The 22,650-nt window shown below is 35.1% G+C and overlaps 3 protein-coding genes across 9 annotated transcripts in view; 2 read left to right on the top strand and 1 right to left on the bottom strand.

The window, feature by feature from the left end:
* The window catches only part of LOC143345112 (uncharacterized), a 19,087-nt gene extending 8,353 nt beyond the window's left edge, over nt 1–10,734 (bottom strand). The window contains exons 1-3 of the mRNA XM_076771922.1: nt 10,512–10,734; nt 10,347–10,419; nt 10,162–10,255 (exon numbers count right to left, since the gene is read on the bottom strand). The gene's annotated coding sequence lies outside the window, so the exon portion shown is untranslated. The remainder of the gene's footprint in view (nt 1–10,161; nt 10,256–10,346; nt 10,420–10,511) is intronic.
* A 3,564-nt stretch (nt 10,735–14,298) lies between these two features.
* On the top strand, nt 14,299–14,964 carry Tom7 (translocase of outer membrane 7). The gene is made up of 3 exons (XM_076770504.1): nt 14,299–14,533; nt 14,647–14,695; nt 14,769–14,964. Exons 1-3 carry the CDS (start codon nt 14,434–14,436, stop codon nt 14,782–14,784), a joined length of 165 nt encoding a protein of 54 aa, XP_076626619.1. The 5' UTR covers nt 14,299–14,433; the 3' UTR covers nt 14,785–14,964.
* Nucleotides 14,965–15,242: 278 nt separating this feature from the next.
* Cul1 (cullin 1) lies at nt 15,243–22,642 on the top strand. Of its 7 annotated transcripts, none has more exons than XM_076772038.1 (16): nt 15,243–15,501; nt 15,603–15,697; nt 15,826–15,930; nt 16,410–16,630; nt 16,714–16,876; nt 16,981–17,199; nt 17,282–17,521; nt 17,595–17,888; nt 17,961–18,224; nt 18,322–18,501; nt 18,654–18,803; nt 18,882–19,000; nt 19,084–19,204; nt 19,271–19,374; nt 19,446–19,665; nt 19,832–22,642. In XM_076772038.1, the coding sequence occupies exons 4-16, from the start codon at nt 16,467–16,469 to the stop codon at nt 19,910–19,912; spliced, it is 2,319 nt and encodes a 772-aa protein (XP_076628153.1). In that variant the 5' UTR covers nt 15,243–15,501; nt 15,603–15,697; nt 15,826–15,930; nt 16,410–16,466; the 3' UTR covers nt 19,913–22,642. The 7 variants fall into 7 exon arrangements, with proteins under 7 accessions (XP_076628153.1, XP_076628156.1, XP_076628149.1 ...); XM_076772041.1 differs by having other exon boundaries at nt 15,839–15,930; XM_076772034.1 differs by having other exon boundaries at nt 15,243–15,697.
* Nucleotides 22,643–22,650: the final 8 nt, after the last annotated feature.

The following is a 22,650-nucleotide window of genomic DNA, read 5'->3' on the forward strand; positions in this document are numbered from 1 at the left end:
TAGGCGAGGTGTTAGCCAGCCAACGAAACGGTTTCGTCAAGTTATACGCGATTAATACCACGTGCGATCACGTCACCGTAACGATTCCCCCTGTAAATTTGGAAGAATTCGATTCGAGACCCGCGGCATCTCGATCCTCCCGTACGGAAACCCCGACCGCAGGCAAATCCGAAGACCACGCCCGAAGGTTGAGCGAGCTCATTAAGGCACTCGACTTGAATCACCTTCACGAAATCGAAAGGACGAGTATATTAGAAATCATCAGTAAATTTCCATACCAATTCCATTTATTGGGCGATAAACTAAAGGCTGCTAATGTCCCCCACCATTCCATCCATACTGCAGACAAATTACCGATAAATACAAAACAGTACAGGTTTCCACCGGTTCATAAAAGTGAAATAGAAAACCAGATAAGTTCCTTGCTCGACAGTGAAATAATCCAGCCCTCAATGTCCCCATATAATTCCCCCTTGTGGGTCGTCCCTAAAAAGCCAGATCCCTCCGGAACGCCCCGATGGCGAATGGTCATCGATTACCGTAAACTGAATGAGAAAACCGTAGCGGATGCCTATCCTCTCCCTAACATTACCGAGATCTTAGATCAATTAGGAGGGGCTAAATATTTTAGTACCTTAGATTTGGCCTCCGGGTTTCATCAAATCCCCGTAGATCCGGCGTCCAAGTCCAAAACGGCTTTCTCCACCCCCCATGGCCACTTTGAATTCAATCGGATGCCTTTCGGCCTGAGGAACGCGCCAGCCACCTTTCAGCGAGTTATGGACCTCGCGTTATCCGGGTTGCAGGGAATCGAACTTTTCGTCTACATGGACGATATTGTTATTTACGCGGCTTCTCTTTCGGAACACGCACGTAAACTAAGGGCCCTTCTGGCTCGGCTGCAGAATGCTGGACTAACCCTTCAACCGACGAAATGTCGTTTCCTGCAAAAAGAAATTGCATACTTGGGTCATAAGATTACCAGTGAGGGAGTCAAGCCTGACCCAGATAAAATTCGAGCTGTAAAAAATTTCCCAGTACCCCGCACGCGGAAAAATATTAAACAATTTCTAGGACTGGTAGGTTACTATAGACGATTCATCCCCGATATGGCTAAAACCGCAAAACCATTAACGAAACTTTTAAAGAAGGATGTACCTTTTTACTGGACTCCGGAAGTTCAAAGCTCTTTCGAAATTCTAAGGGATGCCATTTGTGCGGAACCCTTGCTTCAATTTCCCGATTTTTCGCGACCATTTCTCGTCACTACGGACGCCTCCGATTTTGCGGTGGGTGGCATTCTAAGTCAAGGAACAGTAGGAACGGACCTCCCTGTAGCTTACGCATCTAGAACATTGAACGAGGCCGAAATTAATTATTCCACGATAGAAAAGGAGCTTCTGGCAGTTTTATTCGGAGTAGAGCATTTCAGACCTTATTTGTACGGCCGGCAATTCACCTTGGTCACGGACCATCGTCCCCTAGTGTGGCTGCACAGTGTTAAGGACCCCACTTCTAAAATAATGAGATGGCGAATAAGGCTAAACGAGTACGATTACAACATAATATACAAACCTGGTGGAGTCAATGCGAACGCAGACGCACTCTCGCGCAATCCCGTAGATGCCAACGCGAATCCCGATCCCACGGTACAATCGGGCGCAGATTCTAGTCCTTGTCCGAGGCGTCTGGGAAGGGTGCAAGTCTGCGCAGACAAAACACCAATCGTAGATTCCGAAACGGACAGGGCAGATGACGCGCAATCCGCGGAGAACGATAGATTCATTGCCTCTGTGTTCCTAGCGCGCAGGAAAACAGAGGGGAAAGTAAACGAGGTCACCGACGGCGTAGTAAAGATTTTCGATTCGGAAAAAGCATGCTCGGTAGTAGATGTCGCGAAAGAACTTCCTGAAGGAACACCCCAGTCGAGTACCCCAGAGTCTCCTCAACTCGGTCTTTCGTTGGCTAACGGGTGTATAATCCGAACCCCAGGAACCCGCTTCGGGGGCCGTGAGAGGGAATCTGTACTCGACGTGCAACCTGTGTCATCTCAGGGGAGAGGGGCGCCCCGTGTGAATGAGTATCCCATCCAGTCAGGTGGACTGGGTGGATGCTTGCAACTCGGTCAGGTGGACCGAGGTTTGCGTGAATCCTGGCGGGTGATGCCAGAAGGTGTGAATGAGTATCCCATCCGGTCAGGTGGACCGGATGGATGTTTGCAACTCGGTCAGGTGGACCGAGGTTTGCGTGAATCCTGGCGGGTGATGCCAGGTGGAAGTATGAATGGGGATGACCGGGACCGCACAGGGATATCCAGTGGTGTGGCCTCGATATTAAACCCGGGAGACCCTGTAGAGACCCTTTTAATTACACAGAATGTCCACGACGAAAATGGAATCGATGCCGGAAGGAGAATTTTAATCACCACCCCCGATATGGGTGAGTCGACGCGATCCTCCCCTACTGTATTCTATCTGAAGGGGCACCTTTTTGCACGGCGCGATAATCTTGTCCACTTCATCCCTCTCACCGGTACTGATATTTCCCATACTACCGAGGGACTTCTAAGCCGAATAGGTTTATCAATGGACCAGGTGCGGCATTATAAATTAAATGTTGGGAATGCCATGGCGTTCCCTCAGAACAGATATTCGGTTTTCTTTTTATTTTTCAAATCTTGTCCCCAAGATGACTTGAATTTTGATCATGTTCAAGACTCCTTGAAGTCTCTTAAAAATTTACTGGAATCTTTGCGGTCGGATACCTTCAGTATCTTGATAGACTCGGATAAATTCGACCCCCTCGCGCGGAATCGTATATTAAACTTACTTAGAGAAATCTTCAACGACCCACAATATAGCATTACCATCTGCAGTAGGGAGGCTATAATCCCGCCAAGGTCGGACCGGTCACAGATTATTAAAGAGCACCATGAATCGGTAGTCGGAGGTCACCGTGGCTCCTTTAAACTTCATCAACTTATCCAGGAACGGTTTTACTGGCCCGGTATGGCAAAGGAAATCGTAGAGTTCGTTCGTTCGTGCCCCACCTGTCAAAGGAACAAGAATTATACTAAGCAAACAAAACAGCCGATGCGAATTACCGACACCCCTAAACGCGCATTTGAAAAGGTGCAAATGGATATAGTCGGGCCCCTACCCGTAACTAAAAGAGGTAATCAGTACCTACTTACCCTGCAAGATAACCTCACAAAGTATTCAGATGCAATTCCGCTACGTAGCATAGATACCATAAGCGTTGCTCACGCTCTTGCTGAACAATTCATCAGTAGGTTTGGATGTCCGGGAGCTATTCACACCGACCAAGGCAGGAATTTTATTAGTCAGGTCATGAAGAACTTCTGTAAAATTTTTAAAATCCAGAGAATAACCTCTACCGCTTTTCACCCACAATCATTGGGCTCCCTTGAAAGAGCTCACCGTGTCTTCATTAATTACCTTAGACATTACTGCACAAAGACCGACTGGGATGAGTGGATAAGATTTTGCATTTTTTCATACAATACCTCTGTGCATGAGGCTACTGGCTTCACCCCCCATGAACTGATTTTTGGCAAAAGGGCCAATATTCCCTCAAAATTCTCCACGGGTCCAGCACCCAGAACATTCGCGCAACATCTAGATGAACTTTTTGTAAAAATCACCACTACTCAGACAACTGCCGCACAGAATCTAGAAAAGGCGAAACAGAAAAGTAAAAATTATTATGATCAAACACTTAGACCTTGTAAATTTGATTTAAACGATATGGTATACTTCCTTAAGGAGCCCAGAACCTCCAAATTCGATTGTACTTGGTTAGGCCCCTATAAGATAAACCGATTATTTAGCGATTTAACTGCCGAGATAGAGTTAACGAAAAATAGATTTAAGATAGTGCATACCAATAAATTAAAACTAGCGCATATAAGACCGGACTCTCCCTCCGCGGGAGATTAAATAAAGTAAATAACCTGTAATACTCGATGTAGTTACTCAATGTAATGTTTTGCGGATCCGGGACTACGCTCTAATTCATGTTCTCCGTATATAATGTATATCCCAACTGACTCTGTATAGCTTACTGCAAATCGCCACACCGACTTTTGTTAACCGTATAGTTTAATACATGTCTACACCGGAATATATTAACTATTTCCCTGCGAATATTAAGTAATCTCGAAATCATAAAGCGCGTGATAGGTATGTGTATATTTTACGTGATAAATATTGTTAACCGCCACCGACCTGGCTCAGGGTAGTAATAATAAATATTGACTTTTGCTTAAAAGCTGTTTTATGAAAACACCTTTTTGTATAAGGGGGAAGGTGTTACGCATTTGCATGACGTAGGGTTTATGTACATACAACGGCGCGACGGGAAATTGCTGGAACTGGTTTTCTCACCATCGAAGCTGCGATTTGAGCGAGGGAGATTCAAACGAACTCGCGTATTGTAATGCGTATTATTATTGTAGGAAATTCAACGCGAGGAAATCTAGGCGCAAACCGAGCATTTGTAGACCGTTACCGATACTTTGTATATACAATGTAGTTTTGACCGTTAGAGATAGGCTGTATGCTTGTGGCGCGCATATGTGTGTGTGTAAGAATCGATCGGTTGGCCATGTCGCCGGTTCTCGCTCGAAGGATCGGGAATATTCCATGGCACGCGCCGAGAACTTGGCAACCGGGGAAAGGAAGAAACAAACGCCGATCGGGACGCTGGATATATAAGACCGAGCCCGCGTGGCCGGGCTCTCTCTCAGTCTATACGAGCTATCGTGTTGCGCTAGAGAACGTTTTCAATCGCTATTTAGAGATATCCAAAGAAAAGTACTGAATAAAGTTGTTAAAGTATTTTTACGTAATTGAGTTGTTTGATTTCCGCGCGCCTCGCCGAGCAGAGCGGTTCAGCGCTCCACGGGCACCGTCCCACGACCTTAATTCCCTAACTCACCAACCACGCGTTTCGCAACAAAGCCAATTAACATCTATAACGATAGAAGTAGATTTCGCTAAAGAATAAATGAGACGAGGAAAAGAAAAGAAACATAACAGTTTTATCCTAAATCCACCAGAGGACTCTCGTCGATAAAACCCTAACACCACAGAGATATGTACGGACACCACTTGCCTTATGTCACAGACGAGGTATACGAGTAGACCTTTCACCCAATGTATTTTTTCGGCCTATTTTTCTAGAGCTCTAGAGCCCCATTACCATTTTTGTGTCACTCGCAACGTTACCAACATATTTAGAAATAAACACAAGAGGAAGTGAGACAGAAAATGAAGGTTCAGAAATTTTAGTATTTTTTAACTGAATGTGTTTGAACACGTGGACTGTATAAATGAGATGGCCGGTCGAGCACAAAGCGTACCCGAGAGGTGCTGCTGAGACTCGTGGTGGCCAAGAAATCAGCTAATTCCTGAACAGAATGAAAGCTGTACAGTCCAAAATTGAGCATCGATCGATTAATTCAAGATTATTAAGGATGTATCTCATTAATAAGTACCCCGCAAATCCTTTATTCTTTATTTTAAATTGTAATACATCATTTATTTAAAAAATAACTCGGCAAAAACTTATTTGCGACTCGAACTCGGTGTTATCAGACCGCACACCGGAGCGAAGAACGTATATGAAACTATAAGAAGAACGCAGCCCATTAGCTCATATTATTTGCTATGTGATTAATAATTATATTAATTACATAGTAAATAATAATCCCCAGGTCTCACCGCGTGGAGGTTGCTGCGTAAAGAGATCCGCCCTAGCCTCGCCTCAACCACCCTTCCTTTGGCGAGGAATTCGAATACCTATCTAAGAGAAAAGTTATCGAAAAGTTAAAAATGAGCTACAAAGGGAGAGTTCTTAAAAGAACTGCCCAATCAAGAGATGAAAAATCTAACAAAATGTCAGTACATGTGAGATGATCCACCACATGTTTTCTGGAAACGAAATTGAAATGTGCAACTGCACGTACAAATCCTGATTATTAAAGTACCAATACGTACTTCATTATTAATTGTTATTTCTGAAATGGATGTTTGTATTATGATAATGCCCAATAAAATACTGAAGATCCAACCAGAAATGTGCAATTGCACGTATGGACCTTGCATATTAGAATACTAATATGTACCTTAATATTAATCATTCCCACTTAAACGTACGCACACGTTTCGGTAGAATTTAATAAAACGCCGGAGAACGCTTCTTTATCTTATAATCTATTGTATACATTTGTACTTATATTCTAACGCAATCTGTAGAAACGAAGACATATGAGGAAATATTTTCTTCTTGGTGTCTTCATCAATCCCACGATGTCTTTCTAAAACATACACTCATATACAATAAATATAACCGATATAAAACAAAGAAATATGACAAGACATTTTCTTCTTGGTGTCTTCGTCAATCCCACGATATTTCCCTGAAACAAAAACTCAGACAATAAATAGAATTGTATGAAATATTTCTCTAAGAACGATCAAGTTCTAATCCATTTACTATTTCCAATTTCATTCTTCAATGATTGTATATCCTGTAACGAGAACTTGTTCAAAGGATTAACAGCTGAAATGAAAGTGTATTAATGAACACAGAAAAAAATAATTATGTACCGTCAAGATAGACTCATGGTCATTGATCATAGTAAAAGTGATATTATGAAATTAATATTTGAACTAAAGCTTCCACGAGTAAAAATTGATATTAAAAAGTTTAAAAACATAAATATTACGTAATTGAAATTGAATGAAAAGTTAAATTCGTCTCAGTGTTAAGATAAATACCAAATAGATTGAAAATTTTATTCATTTGTCACCGTAGATTTTATTTTTCGTTTCATTTATCAAATAAACAAATTTTCAAGACGTATACATTACAATAATTATATTCTACTGTATTGAAAACTAAATTAGGTTCGTACAGAAAAAGCAATAACAAACGAAAATATCGATTCTACGCGGAAATTAACTCTCAATATGAAATATCGAATTGCAATGTCTAAACCCTTTTAATGCAAGCATTCTATATTCCATCAATTAAAACAATGATCGCGAACAAACTTTGATTTATGCAAAGAATACAGAATATTTATAAATAACAATTGGGTTGCAAAGGTTATTATATTCCGTAAAAATTACCAACTCTAATATAATGGACAATTAGTGATATAAATATATATATTTTAACAATAAATTCAATCTACGATACAATTAATCATAATATAGCATTTTTAAATGCATCACAAATCTGTGATAAAAATTACAGATTTTAACACGTTATGAAAAAGGAAATAATTGATCTATTTACACCAGCACTCTTAAGCAGTATTTTCATTGACAAATATATAAAGAAAAGGTATATTTCACATAGTTAAGGTAAATTTTCCGCTTATAAATTCAAAAAACAATCCGTGAGTGGGCCATTCTTTCTTTCGCAACGCTAATTTATAAAATAAAAAAATATACGCGAGTGGTGCTTATTATTCGTAAAATGAACCACACAGGGTTCCTTTATTAATTAAATCGCGTACACCCATATTCAATCATGCGGAACACTAATTTTAATAATGATGTTCAGCCATTCAAGACTTTGTAGAATCTCAGCTGCGTCGTAATGATTCTGGATCAGTGTCTCTGGCCAGCGTTTTGGCCAACTTTCGGGCATTGCATCGCAACTCTAATCAATACAAAACGCGATAAATCAAGATCGCAACTAATTTATAATATAAAAAATTCCAAATGCGATTTATGGCAATAAAAGCAACCACGAATGGTGATTATTCGCAACACTACCCTGAAAAGCAAACGCGAAAAATAGTAATTCGCAACTCTACAAGCACTCGCGTTTATCAATAATTCGCAACGCTATTTTTAAAGCAAACATTCTGTACCTAAATTTACATACAACTAATCATATATCGTATCAAGTCGCAACACTACCCTAAAAAGGAAATGCGAAAAACAGTAATTCGCAACTCTATAAGCAAACGCGATTATTGCATATTCGCAACTCTATGTATATCATAACCGCGAGTTGCCCTGACGGCTGGCATGTATGGTGCAATCATATACCAGGTACATGCATACGTGAGCCAACCAGAAAAACAAACTAACTACAACTACAGACGAGTTAAGTGTCAAAGTAGTAAGAGGAATGACTTTCCATCCTCATCCGAAGATGAAGATGAAAAGCCATTTGTTGTCGCCCACTCTTGAAACAGTTTGTCAGGGCCTCTTCAGCTCATATAGAGCCTTTTCTTTCTTCGGCGGTCCTGCTGAAGCCTGAAACTTACTTAAGACTGGGCTCGAAATTTTGTGCAATACGTGATCTTCCAACAATATACGAATTGTTGGAAGAGCATACGTGGTGAATCTCGAGCGGGACGAACGTTTCGTAAAGGACCTAATCACGACCGCGAGCGCGAGGGAGCGACTTGAAGAATCGCGCGATTCGAGGAGTCGAAACTAAAGCCAAAACAAACAGCATCCACCGTTTGAATCAGCAAGATTTCTACTCTCGAAATCGTAACTACAGGAACAGAACTGCCACGCGAAAACGCGCCTACCCGAATAACTAATGTGACAGCCCTGCCCTGGCCCTACCTACTTTAGATCTAGCACACACACACACACCAGAAAGAAAGCTACCTACCTACCTGACCCTATATTTAAAAAATTGCAACACTCATTCTTGCAAATACACACTCCACGATTCTTATTCTTAATGTCTGGGCGCGACCTAAACTAGAGAGGACTCCCCGGGGTTCCTCCGACACCCGGACATAACTGACTTCTTTCATACCGTAATTGTAGACGTACAAGTTTCGGAAGTGGACTGACAAAGGCTAGTGATCTTTGCGTACTTATATTATATACATAAATATTTGTATAGAACGTTTTAATATACGAAATATAATCTTTAATAAAATATATTGTATGCATGTATCATTATAGAAGATTGAAAAATATTAAGATTGAAATCTATTAAACATTTGATAATATTACTTTCGTCAATGTAATATCAACAAGTTTCAAATAAATGGTAAATTGATATTTGATATTATGAAAATTCTGTATGGAAATTATAATTATGAAGACTTCTGACACGACGTACTTCTACAACCTAACCACAACACACACATGTGGACAGTACGTCATGCACGATTCAATAACCAATGTCAGTCGTCAATGTTATTATAAATTATAAATTAAGTCACCGTGCCCCGTTGCCTTCGCTCATGCAAATAGCACCTGGGCATGTGCATGAACTAGGCAACGAACACGGGAAAGTTAGTCTGAAAATCCTGACTAAAAAAATTGATTAATAGCTAAACGGTATTCCGTATTTAATTTTTAGTTAAAATGACTTGTTATGTTTGAAATATCAACAGTAAAAGCAGTTAATATTGAAAAATACTGTTATTTAAGAAAACTATTATTATTTAAATTTAATTATATAAAATGAAAGACTTTATTAAGATTTTATAATAATTTAATTTGAATATTGAAATCCATTATTCAAACAAATTTAATAAATTATTATTTAAAAAATTCAAAGTCGATTCTGTCGTCAAAGTAAATTTTTAAAATATGAAACTAGTATAAAATGCACGTTACTTTGACTAAAAAATCGACCTGTCGCGAAATGCCTTCTTGCACGTTAAATACATCAATCGTTAAATACGATGTATTAATTAAGTAAACGATCAATATTTAATGATTATATTAATGTTGTAAATATTATTGTACAATGTCATATTAATTATCATTCATATTCTATTCGATCATATAATAAATATAATGTTTTCACGTTATATTAATTCATTTTCTACTCAATCATATAATTCATCTAAAGTTAATAAAAATATTTCGTATATTTTATAAAAATTGTGTTATAAATATTTATAAAAATTTTATAGTAATCATAATGGTAATATTTATTTATAACACTAAGAAACGCGAGTGCAAGAAGACCCTAAAACCTGCTCTAAAAAATATAACAGTTGATGTTACTACTCACGAGTATTGAAAATACCAGCGATCACTTAACTCGTGAAAGAAACCAAGTATACAACTGGTCTCCCGTGTTGATTTAGATCTTTCATCCTACAACATAGTTAGGGACCAGAGGAACACAAACAACATGCGACTCACCAATGATGACTGGAAATTATCGGTCATCCTTCAGTCAGCATGATCCTGCTGGTTAGGTTCAGGTCCAGGATCAGGTTTAGAGTCTGTAAGAAGAATGCAAGAAAACAATTAGAATTTATTGTTAAAATTGTAGAGATTTTTAATAAAAATTTCAAAGTATAAATTCATACTTACGTTGTTCGCTTGTGGTCCACCGCCCGATAGTCCTCTGGATACTTCTGCTGGTTTTCAGGATCAGGTTCACAGACTGCAAGAAAACTGTAAGAAGACAATTTACATCTATTGTTAAAACTGTAGAGATTTTTAATAAAAAATTTGAAAGTATAAATTTATACTTACATTGTTCGCTCGTTGAGCACCGCCCAATAGTCCTCTTCAGTGATGCACTGACTCTAGTACCGGTAACGAGAAGTTTTAATTTCAAAGGGAAAATGTAATAAAGTTTATTAAGCTTGATTACCGCGACCGAAGATTCATATCGGCGAACAAATGATTGTATTCTCGCGATTCATAAAACAAGAAGAACCACGATGCTCTGAAAGTAATTTAATATTGCGTAAGAAACGCTGCTTCTATTCTCGCGTTTGCCTAACACCGTAAACGACAACGTACTTGGGGTCACTTTGTCCCGAGAAACAAACTTGTTGCTACGCGCAATCACTGATTGTGAGTCTACCGGCCGCATTGCGCGAGGCCAACAAATTTCCTGGGAAAAAAGAGCTGAAAAGAAAGGGACAAGATGGAAGAAATACAACAAGCACATCTGTGCTTTGCCTATTGGTTTTTCTTTTTTCTTCTTCTTACTAGAGTTTGACAACAGAAATACTGCTTTACTTAATACTACTGTATACATAGTTTGCCACGTAAAAGTTCGATGCCACGAGGGCGAAATATTCTCAATCAATGAGAATTTCAACGACAAAATATTATCTACGAAAATAATTACATACAATTATTCAATTTATAAATATTATATCACCAAGTTTCATAATTAGAGTTGTAAGCATGATTATGTTTATTTTATCGAATGTTAGGATATCCCGTAATTTTTATAAATATTCAGAAATTTGCAAGAATTAAAATTCATTGGTTATTTATGCTTGAATAGTATATTCCAACTCCGCAGTTACTACGTTTTCTGAAACGTGTATCAAAATATATATGGAAATTGCAATTACAATAATTCATAAAAAAAGAAATATAAATTATCAATTAAATAAATATCACTCGAAAATATTCAATCGTGATCAGAATACAGTTAAATATAAACTATTCCAATTTATCGTTGATATCTGCCGACGCCATTTCTGTATACTTCGATACATGTATATCGAAGTGGATAAAAAATTTTTTAACGATTTTCATATTTTATCTTAACAATGGCCAATTAGAAAATTATGATTATGCTTGCAACGAATGATTTAATAAAAAAATAAAAATATATAAATATTAATATGGATGTCAATTTTTGTTATAATAGTTTCAACGTTACCAATATTCCCTCCAACATTTGTCGAGTTGCCTGCTATCTGTTATGGTGTCGTTTACGCGCCAATAAAACTTTCCATGGCGTCGAATTTCAATCAGGGACTGCAACAGAAATAAAATACAAATTAAATGATAATTAAACAATAATTGATAATAATGAGGAAATATCAAAAGGTTAGAAATACGTACTTCGTTGGTCGCGAAACGCCGACACGTCTTGTATTTCGAAAAGGAATTTCTTAAACGAAACAGAACGAAATAAAGATTCATTAAAGTACATAAACGATCATTATAATTAAGTAATGATTAAATCGAAACCGTATTACAAGAGATCGTAATTAAAACGCGAGTAGTAATAATGGAAAGATCAACAGGTTAGAATTACGCACCTCGGTCATGAAACGCCGATAAGTCTTGACACGTCTGGCTACGTTAATTTTCAAAGTACGAATGATGGCCCTCCGCTGTGCCCGGTAACGCTCGCGAATTAGGGGGCGGGGTGGGGGAAGGGCCGATGTCTTGCGAAGCTTGTATTACGAACCCGAGGGATGCCTCAAATAGAAACCGCAGATACAAGAAAAAAGAACGAAGACTTACTAGAACAACGTAAATACCTTGACTTTAGTATCATATTGATGGATGGCGATATAATGTACAAATTAAATATAACTCACACTTTTGTCGATTTATAGTAGCAGATGACAAAATTCTTAGTTAACATTATTCACTTCGATGATTACATGCAAATTATTTACAACTTTAACTAGTCAAAGAATCGCGAATAATTCGTACTTCTCAATTCATATGTATTTACACACAACTAGTCAGTCTGTGCCTATCACACTAATTCAGCGAGTTTCTCAACTGACCGCCATCCATGAGAAGAGGACGCTAAAATCACCTCTCAATTTTTAGGTCGGTATGGCAGTCAGATTAGGCCACGAAAGTTCATAAGGTGTAAGGTCTACTCGTATACCTTGTCTGTACTTATGTCTCGTGTTCACTTGAGAGTCAATGTCGAGAATTAGAGCGTGATTTTTCACAAACAAAGAAAGGAGAAATCTTCTCTTCGCAATATTGTAAAAGTTGTTTTAGTTGCCAGTAATAAAATCGGTTAGACTCTCCTTCGTGTTGATGTGAAAAGAAACCCTTATCACTCTGTATCTTCCCTCTCAAATGTTAAAAAACTTTTAATAGTATAATAATAGACTTCCAATTAAAAATGTTAACATTTACAATATATTTGAACAGCTTGACTAATTTTTTCATATTTTGTCCCACTTTTGCATTTGCCTACAATACATTCCTGGCAAAAAACCCGGTCCAATAGGATTCTCTCGCAATCACGTGATTTTATGTATATAATCCTTCAATTTGAACATAGTATAACGGTGATAATCTACAGTTCAATGAAAATCAAAGGCTTCAGAAACAAAAGACTCTTTAAACACTGTTTTTATATATGTTTTAATTTCGTAATAAATTATTTTATAATTTTTAATGCATTAAATCTTACAGTTCCACGTGTCATAAGGAACTCCATGATGTGTAATAATTCACAATTAAAAGCAGTGTAACTCATATCCATTTATTTAGAAAAAAAAAAATAAAATTTCAAGAGTAAAATTAACAAAAATAAATATTTCATGTGCACCAATCTAATAAAGTAATAGAAACAAAATAACTATTTTTAAAACGGTAATATGTATCGTTTAATCGTTCGCAACTTAAACAAACAAAGATTTACATCACTGTAAAATATATTTTTCTTTTAAAAGTATACAATTTGATATTCTGTAAATATATATTTCATCATTCTGGAATGCATGAAAAAATGTTGTAAGTAAAACAGGTCTATTGTTAAAAGTTGTTATTCAGGCAAAACAAAGCATAGATTAAAATAATCATGATTAGTGTTTGTTATAAAGAGACCTTTGTCGTTTCTACTTGTACAACGCAATCTTTTGTTGTTGAATCCTTATTTATCGTAGAGCCTGACTTATTATCCCACTTTGTAGACATTAAAGTATAGCTAATTTTAAAATATCTTTTTAAAAATGGAGCATAAATCCGACGAGAACTGCAATAGAAGCAGGCACAACAAAGTGCCACAGCAATCAGCGTTCCAAGAATGATAACCCTGTTAACATGGTTTTATATCAATAATATTATTTTCATGTTGACGTATATTAATGTAATACAAAAAAATATTAAACATACGTTAAAAACAATGAATCAAAGTTTGTCTCCTCGCAGCATATATTATCTCCGCAACAATACTTCCCCGGAGCGCATGAACCCCAAACGCAATAATGTAACGAACTCTAAAATGAAATCAAAAATATTTCAGTGCATTTAGTGAAATATTTATTACTTGGCATAAATATAAAATATTTGAATTACCATTGAGAAACTGTAAATCGATCAAAATTATACTTTCATATGACAACTGGTCCCTGTCAAAACATAAGCATAAACTACATAAGTACTAGAGAAGCACGTAACAGTTATAAAGAAGTATGGTTTCGTTTTCAATAAATGAAATTTATCATTGACTGACAAACTATTAGTACAACGAAGCTTAAGGTAGCATATGAACAGCAAACGCGTCTTGAAAAAAGTATACCTTACACATCACTCTCTTCGATTATTTTAAGATCTGTGATCGTGTGAAATAATCAAGTTACGTTTAGCAACTATATTTCCGTGTGACTGTGGAGGATTAATCTAAACGTTTTGTATTCTTTAAAATTTTCAAAACAATTTTAACAAAATGGCAATGAGTCCGAGTACAAAGCAAAAAATTGCAATTGTTTTAGACGTGAGCAAAGTTGTATTTCACTGGGGATTCATTCCTGCTGTATTATTTTTAGGTTAGATGCACGTTCCTTGATAATTACAAGCATAATTATATTTATTCGACTGTATAATAATGTAATAGAAATGAAATAATTCTCTAGTAATAATTCAATGATTCGATTTACAGGATTTAGAAAAGGTGCTGATCCAGGAATGCCTGAACTATCGATTGTAAAGTAAGTTTTATTAGGAATGGTTTTACATAAAATTTAATGTACCCTATTTAAAAATGAACATTTTATATTTCAGCTTACTGTGGCAATAAATGTATCCATTTCAACGTTGTTACATTTCATTCTTCACAGCAATGTTCCTATCACCTCAACAATACACATTTCTTTATTTATGTTAAGTTTACATACTTTTAATCTTATTTAAGTAATTGTAAAAATTGAAATTATTAATAAAAAATGTTACTTAAATGTTAAATCAAATAAAATACAAATTTCCTAGTTATATACTGAAATATATATTGCTTATACATTTCATATGAAATTTTAAAGAAATGGAAATATTCATAAAATACCTAAAACAAAATATAATCTTCGCTGATGCAGATATTTGAATCGTAGATAGTTGCAAATTCAATGATGATAAATGGAATTTTGTGTAATACAAAAAAGACGATTAATGATTGTTTAAATTTTCGTATACTGATTTCACAATCAGTGCATCCACACTCGAAAATAAAAAGCACTGTGACTCTCGGAATTTTTATTGTCGCTTTGTGAAACAGTAACGTTAGATTTCTTCCTTTGTCCTAAACATTCTTCGCTCAAATTTCAACGGTAATACAATAAGTGATAAAGAGCGTCGGAAAATAAAAATATCATTAATGTAAAGTCGAGCAGTAACACAAATGAATAGCCAAACGAAATAACTCGGAAAATCGTTGATGCGTCGTTTCGTTGGTAACAGTGGCACCTAACCTGTCAGAAGTAAAGCAGCAGATCGCAACCGTGATCAGTTTTGGGCACGTAAGGTAAAACATTTTAGGTTCGCGGATCTGCTGTGTTTGTCATCGCGAAGAGCATAGAAATAACAAGTGGAGGTAGTGAAAATTTCCTATCGATGTGTATGTAGAACGGAGTAGCGGTGATCGTTAAAGGTGGCCACCACATTTTCACAAGAACTCCCTTGTCCAACCCTGCCTGTTATGCGGTGGTGAACGTCGACAGGTGAGTGTATGATTTTTGTCTCACGATACACTTCCCTCGTTCTGCCGACGAAAAAAATTATTTTCCCATGGCGACGGGCTACGGTGGTGTTACTTCTGCCAATTGCTTTTCTTGTGGATGTCCAATAGTGACGGGTGGTAGTGTTGTAGCACGAAGATTTGTGATGTTCCGATGTTTCCTGACGAAAGATTCGAGCCACTACTAACGATGCGCATCCTGATATAACTACATCGGTATGGACCTTCCGATTACCGACTAACCATTTCCGCACAAATGATTTTTTTCACGGATATTTTTGTATCTAGTTGAACCTACGATCGCTCGCTTCTAACATTCTTCGTACACACGCACAAAAAAAGTTTCACGCAGTTTTATTTATAGTTTTACAAAGCAGTTTTCAACAGCCTCAAGTATGTGCATAGGCAAGTAGTTGTGACATCAATATTGTGAAACTATCAATAACTCATGAAATCATTGAACGTAGTGTATTTCAAAATTAATTCCAGCCACTGATTTTGTCTTTGTTTCATCTCTTAATATGCAATTTCTATGAAATGGAGTATCTAAAATAAAGTAATGTTGTATGTCTATGTAAATGAAAGTAAAACTCTATCATTGTTCGATGTTTGTTTTAATATCGGGTTCCCTATGTATTTAATTTTAATTTTTCATTAGATTTACTGTGACAGTCACTTTTGTATCTTCCCTACAGAATTTATTGTAGGAAGTAGTAACAGTGACGCTCGTTCGACAAGCGTATTGAAATAGGATGTCAGGGTATAGAGGCGGTGGAGGGGCTGGGTATTATCAAGGAGGCTACCCAGGTCTTAGGCAAATAGATTTAGATCAAATCTGGGGAGATCTCCGCGAGGGTATTGAACAAGTTTATAACAGGCAATGCATGTCTAAACCAAGATACATAGAATTATATACGTATCCTTTGTAATTACCAAAACAATCATAGTATAATTATCAATGGTCTAGTAATTTCCTTACTACATTATGTAATTCATCAGTCATGTATATGATTATTGTACAAGCGTTCATCAACAAGTAAGTAAAACATTGATTAAAAGCAAAAAAGGACAAATCTCTCAAGGAGGTGCACAGTTAGTTGGTCTGGAATTATACAAACGTTTACGTGACTACCTTAGAAATTATCTCATTAGTTTACTGGAGGTAATCACTATTTTATTAGTTGTTAACATGTATTGACTTCGATGAAGAAATTAGACAATAGCATAATCTGATTAGCCTTTGATACATGATAACCTTTGATGCAGCATGGAGTAGACTTGATGGATGAAGATGTACTGCAGTTCTATACAAGACAGTGGGAAGAGTATCAGTTTAGTAGTAAAGTTTTACATGGTGTGTGTGCGTATCTAAATCGACACTGGGTACGTAGGGAATGCGAGGAGGGGCATAAACAAACTTATGAAGTTTATCAATTAGCACTACTTATATGGAGAGAAAATTTATTCAAGCATTTAAACAAACAAGTAAGTAAAATTGACATACATGGATTATATTTGAGGCTAAAAGTAGGAGAAAATGGAAATTTAACATTCTAATATGCTCCAGGTTACTAATGCAGTCCTCAAGTTGATTGAGCGAGAACGCAATGGTGAAACAATAAACACACGTTTAGTCAGTGGTGTAATCAATTGTTATGTAGAATTGGGTTTTAACGAAAAAGGGCAGAATCTTACTGTTTATAAAGATTCTTTTGAAAATATTTTCCTTGAGGACACAGAAAGGTTTTACACTCGTGAAAGTTCAGAATTCCTCAGACAAAATCCAGTAACAGAGTACATGAAAAAGGTTTTCAGACAACAGTTTTATAATTCTCTAACATTTTTTACATAAATGGTTTACCATCACTATTTTACCACAGGTAGACCAAAGGTTACTAGAAGAACGAAAACGGGTTCAAGTTTACCTGCATCAAACAACTTGTGAGCGATTAGCAAAAACATGTGAAAAAGTGTTAATTGAAAAACATTTAGATATATTTCATTCTGAATTCCAAAATCTGTTGAATGCTGACAAAAATGCAGATTTAGGTCGAATGTATCAGTTAGCAGCAAGAATACCAAATGCTCTTGGAGAATTAAGAAGTCATTTAGAAAGTCACATAGCTAATCAAGGACTTGCAGCTATTGACAAATGTGGTGATGCTGCATCTAATGTATGTTTTGTATTAATATATAATCATTATGATTACATTAACAAAATTTTGATATCTATTTTTTCTTTATAGGATCCAAAGGTTTATGTGAACACAACTTTAGAAGTTCATAAAAAATATAATGCTTTAGTACTTGTTGCATTTAATAACGATAGTGGTTTTGTGGCAGCTCTTGATAAGGCTTGTGGAAGATTTATTAATAATAATTCGGTAACTAGAGCAGCAAATAGCAGCAGTAAATCACCAGAATTACTAGCAAAATATTGTGACCTGCTGCTAAAGAAGAGCAGTAAAAATCCAGAAGAGGCAGAACTTGAAGATACACTTAATCAAGTTGTAAGTAATACTCGTACGAAGAAAGAAAATTTTAATTGAATAACATTAATATTATTAATCTCTTAGTAATGGCAATAATCCTGCTTTTTAATTCCAGATGGTAGTATTTAAATATATTGAAGACAAAGATGTATTCCAAAAGTTTTATAGTAAAATGTTGGCAAAGCGATTGGTACAACATATGTCAGCCAGTGATGATGCAGAGGCTTCCATGATCTCTAAATTGAAACAAGCATGTGGTTTTGAATACACTTCAAAATTACAACGAATGTTCCAGGTACTGTATTATGCTATAAAATTATTACTTTCGGTTACTTTTTATTTTATTTCATAAAATGTATTACTTTTCATGTAGGAAACTATTTTCACATTATCTATAAATAACTTTAAAAATTATATAACATTATAATTGTAGCAGTCTGTCCACAGGATATTGGAGTGTCCAAGGACCTAAATGAGCAGTTCAAAAGACATTTGACAAATTCTGCTGAACCTCTGGATATAGATTTCAGTATACAAGTACTGTCTTCTGGCTCATGGCCGTTTCAACAATCTTTCACTTTTTTATTACCAACAGAGGTAAACTTAATCATTGGATAATATGTTTTAAATTTGAATTTATTGTAAATGCCTAATGCACCATTTTGTGCATTACAGCTAGAACGATCTGTACATAGGTTTACTACTTTCTACAGTTCACAACATAGTGGAAGAAAGTTAAATTGGTTATATAATATGTCTAAAGGAGAATTACATACAAATTGTTTTAAAAACAGGTAATAATATATTTGGAGAATAAATTTAAAACTTTGAAAAGTATCGTAAAATTCAGAAGTGAGTTTCTATAATTTGATTTCAGATACACATTACAAGCATCCACTTTCCAAATGGCTATTTTATTACAATTCAATGGATCCGCGGCATGGACTATACGGCAGTTACACGATGCTACACAAATAAAAATGGATTTTTTGTTTCAGGTAATGTATTAATATTACAAAACAATTTAAAAGAAAAGTAAGCTCTAAATATTTTCAATATTATAGGTTATTCAAATACTTCTGAAAGCTAAACTGTTAACAGCAGCGACAGATGATGAAACTGAATTAACACCATTAACAACAGTAGAACTTTTCGCAGGATATAAAAAGTATGTTTAGTTAGTTACATGAGAATATTTATTTTATCAAAAGTTATGTTGATATATTATTTTCGTAACAGCAAAAAGCTGAGGGTTAATATTAATATACCAATGAAAACGGAATTGAAAATCGAACAAGAAACGACACATAAACATATAGAAGAAGATAGAAAACTTTTGATTCAGGCAGCAATTGTTAGGATTATGAAAATGAGGAAGGTATCGAAACACCAGCAACTGGTAGCTGAAGTATTGAATCAGTTAAGCGCTAGGTTCAAACCAAGAGTTCATGTTATTAAGGTAAGTATGAACAACTTGATATTTTCAAGATCATTTTGGGATGATAAAAATTTTCTTCTGTACTGATTAATTTTGATATGATATCAATGAAGTAGTGTAAAATGACTGGAAAAATTGTGAGTAAGGAAAATTGTTACCTTAACATATGATGATTCTGCTCTTTCAGAAATGTATAGATATTTTAATTGAGAAAGAATATCTGGAGCGCACAGAGGGTCAAAAGGATACTTATAGCTACCTGGCATGATCAAGTTGATGTAGGACTATGATACAGCAGCAACCATATATGCGAAAGAAAGATGATTCTTCACTCTCATTACTACATACTGTCACAATATTTATTTAAGTCTCGTATTTTGAATCTCGTATATTTTCCTTGTACATGGATGCCCGTGTACCATGTTGTCCCTCTGATCGCATTTAGAATCTGGTTTTTATAATATGTTAATAAAATCATTTCATAGTCAAACTGCTAGGTGTGTTACTGTCTGTGCCGTCTTTGACATAAGTTGAAACGTTTAATTTTTTCACAATACAATATTATATTATGAAAAGGATAAAGCATGAATTTAATCTTTAAATTCACAATAAAAATAATATTCTTGAAGTCACAAACTCTGTAGTGAAACGAGATAAAAATAAGAGACTAATCGTGACAAAAGTAACATGAGTAAATATATTCTGTGAATAAAGTACTATTAAAGAAAAAAGTTCAGGGTACGTCATAAGTCATATTAACCAATAATAATGAAGATCCGGGGAAATACATATGTTTCCTCGCTTTTCTTTTGAATAGTGTAAAGTACATTATTCGAATACGTCTTTTCTGATCATGTAACATAAGAAAGAAATGTAATTTCAGCTATTTGTATTATAGAATATGAAACACATCTTAAATTTGAGTAAGCACATAGATAGTAATGCATTTTAGCAATCGTGAAGTTCAGCTAGTGATCATATGTATAAGAAACGAAATTTTATACCAGTGAATAAACAAATCTGCCCTAACTATGTAAAAATTGAGTTGTTCTTTCAGTTAGAGCAGTCTCAATTTATAATGAATTTTTTTAGTGGCTGGCAGAACTTGAAAAAAAAGCATCTAATTATTGTTTTTATAGATAATTTCTTGTAAAAATAACAATCAAATGATTTACGACCCATTATGTAAAAGTTTTAATGAATTATCTAAAAAATATGTATTGTATACATTGTAACTAAAGCTTAGAGAGCTCGTTTTTGCTGTTAAATGAAAGTAACGTTTAAAGTATGAAACATAATTTTTTTTCTTTGTTAATAATAGATGTGTTAAATTTTCAAAACAAATTATTTAATTTTTTCAAAGTTATATCTTTTAGTAATTAGAACACATTAGATGTCCACAGTGCAATATGCAGTAGTGTCCGCTTAAATGTTCAACGTTCAAGACGGACGTGAACATTTAAGTGTAGAGATTTGTTCCAACAATTGGTTAGCTATACTTCATACTGTAATACGTAAATAAAGCTGTCTATTGATACAGATCGTAGATAACGTCGAGGTTTGACTCGAGCAAGGAATTTTAAGAAATGATGGGGATAACTCGTAGACATTTAAACGGACAGATTCATGAACATTTAAGCAGACACTATTGTAAAACGAATCGGAAATTTGTGGTATACTATGATTTTGAATGCAGGTACAAGCAGTGGCTGAAATTTAACATTAGTAACAGAATAATAATTGTTAATGCATTACTGCCACTAATATTAAGAATGATATAGTGAATCACAGTATATACGTATATGTAACTCTATGCTTGCAAATGTTATCACCATTCTGGGGTTGAATAATGGAACTCGACGTGTAAAAAAGCTGAGACGCAAGTGTCTCGAACTGAAAGTTATTGTAATTATAAACAAAAGGAGCGAAAAAAGAAAAAATATATTAAAATTTCTTTGAGAGTGAGTAATAACATCTTGATATTTAATTGCAAAAGAAAACTATCAAATTAATGTATTTTATTACATAAAACGTACTGCGAATTTGAATGGCAAAGTATTAAAGCAAAATTGTTCAAACTAGGTTGTGCAGAATGCGTTAAACCGAAGATGCAGACATGTATATTGTCTTTATTCACTTTTTTGATATTTTACATCATTTAATTAATTCCATATTAAAATTTCTAGATTCGATTATTCCTCTAGGTTTAGAGAACGTATAACGGTACATTATTTAACATAGAGTATACAGAATTCTCTACTGCCAGGATTAAATTTTGTAAAATCCATATGTCATACAATGGAGAATAACATTGATGTTTTATGAAATGTCTGAAAGCTTAAACTTTTAATATGTGTCCCATATTAATGTCTCATGTTCGGATGAAATCAAAACAGTCATCTTACAGACGCTAACTGTGAAACGTATTAATAATTTAAATTTTTGTACATACAGCTAAAATTTATTGTTGTCAATTTTTATTTCCCATGCACAAAATAGGACTTATTTGTAAATAAGTTGAACGAGTCATTTAATGTTGTCCGAAATAGAAACATTTAATTCAGTACAGTTACAATGGAAATCAGTTATGCGTTTCCTTGTAATTTTTTTATCATATTATTTAAAAAAAAATAAGAAACGAAAAATAAACTTTCTTTCGAACGCATGATTTCCACAGTGACCATGTATACACCTTTTATATTTCGTTTTGAAACCTTCTGTTACAGATCCTACTAACTACTCATGTACCATTATTATTTTGTATAGCGCAATCGAATAATTGCTATAATTATGCCGTATTTTAAAACTATATTTATTTTCAGTAAGAAAGTATTACAAGTTACTTATAAACAGAAATTAAAATTCTAGCATAAAAACGAGTTAAAAATCAGATTTTTGAATTTCATAACATTCTGACAGGTAATGTACGAAGTAAGGTCACATAAACCCATTTTCTGTGAAGAGTATTGTTAAGAAACACATGTTGTAAAATAAAATTGTATAAAA

Source organism: Colletes latitarsis, chromosome 8, assembly GCF_051014445.1.
Source record: "Colletes latitarsis isolate SP2378_abdomen chromosome 8, iyColLati1, whole genome shotgun sequence".
NCBI lineage: Eukaryota > Metazoa > Arthropoda > Insecta > Hymenoptera > Colletidae > Colletes > Colletes latitarsis.

Excerpts from the sequence above, each read along its gene's own strand:
- Tom7 (XM_076770504.1), top strand. The coding sequence starts at position 14,434 with ATGGCAATGAGTCCGAGTACAAAGCAAAAAATTGCAATTGTTTTAGAC. Across the intron at positions 14,534-14,646 it reads TCCTGCTGTATTATTTTTAG|GATTTAGAAAAGGTGCTGAT; the intron begins GTTAGATGCACG and ends TTCGATTTACAG.
- Cul1 (XM_076772034.1), top strand. The coding sequence starts at position 16,467 with ATGTCAGGGTATAGAGGCGGTGGAGGGGCTGGGTATTATCAAGGAGGC. Across the intron at positions 17,522-17,594 it reads TAACAGAGTACATGAAAAAG|GTAGACCAAAGGTTACTAGA; the intron begins GTTTTCAGACAA and ends ATTTTACCACAG. Across the intron at positions 19,375-19,445 it reads CTTTTCGCAGGATATAAAAA|CAAAAAGCTGAGGGTTAATA; the intron begins GTATGTTTAGTT and ends TTTTCGTAACAG.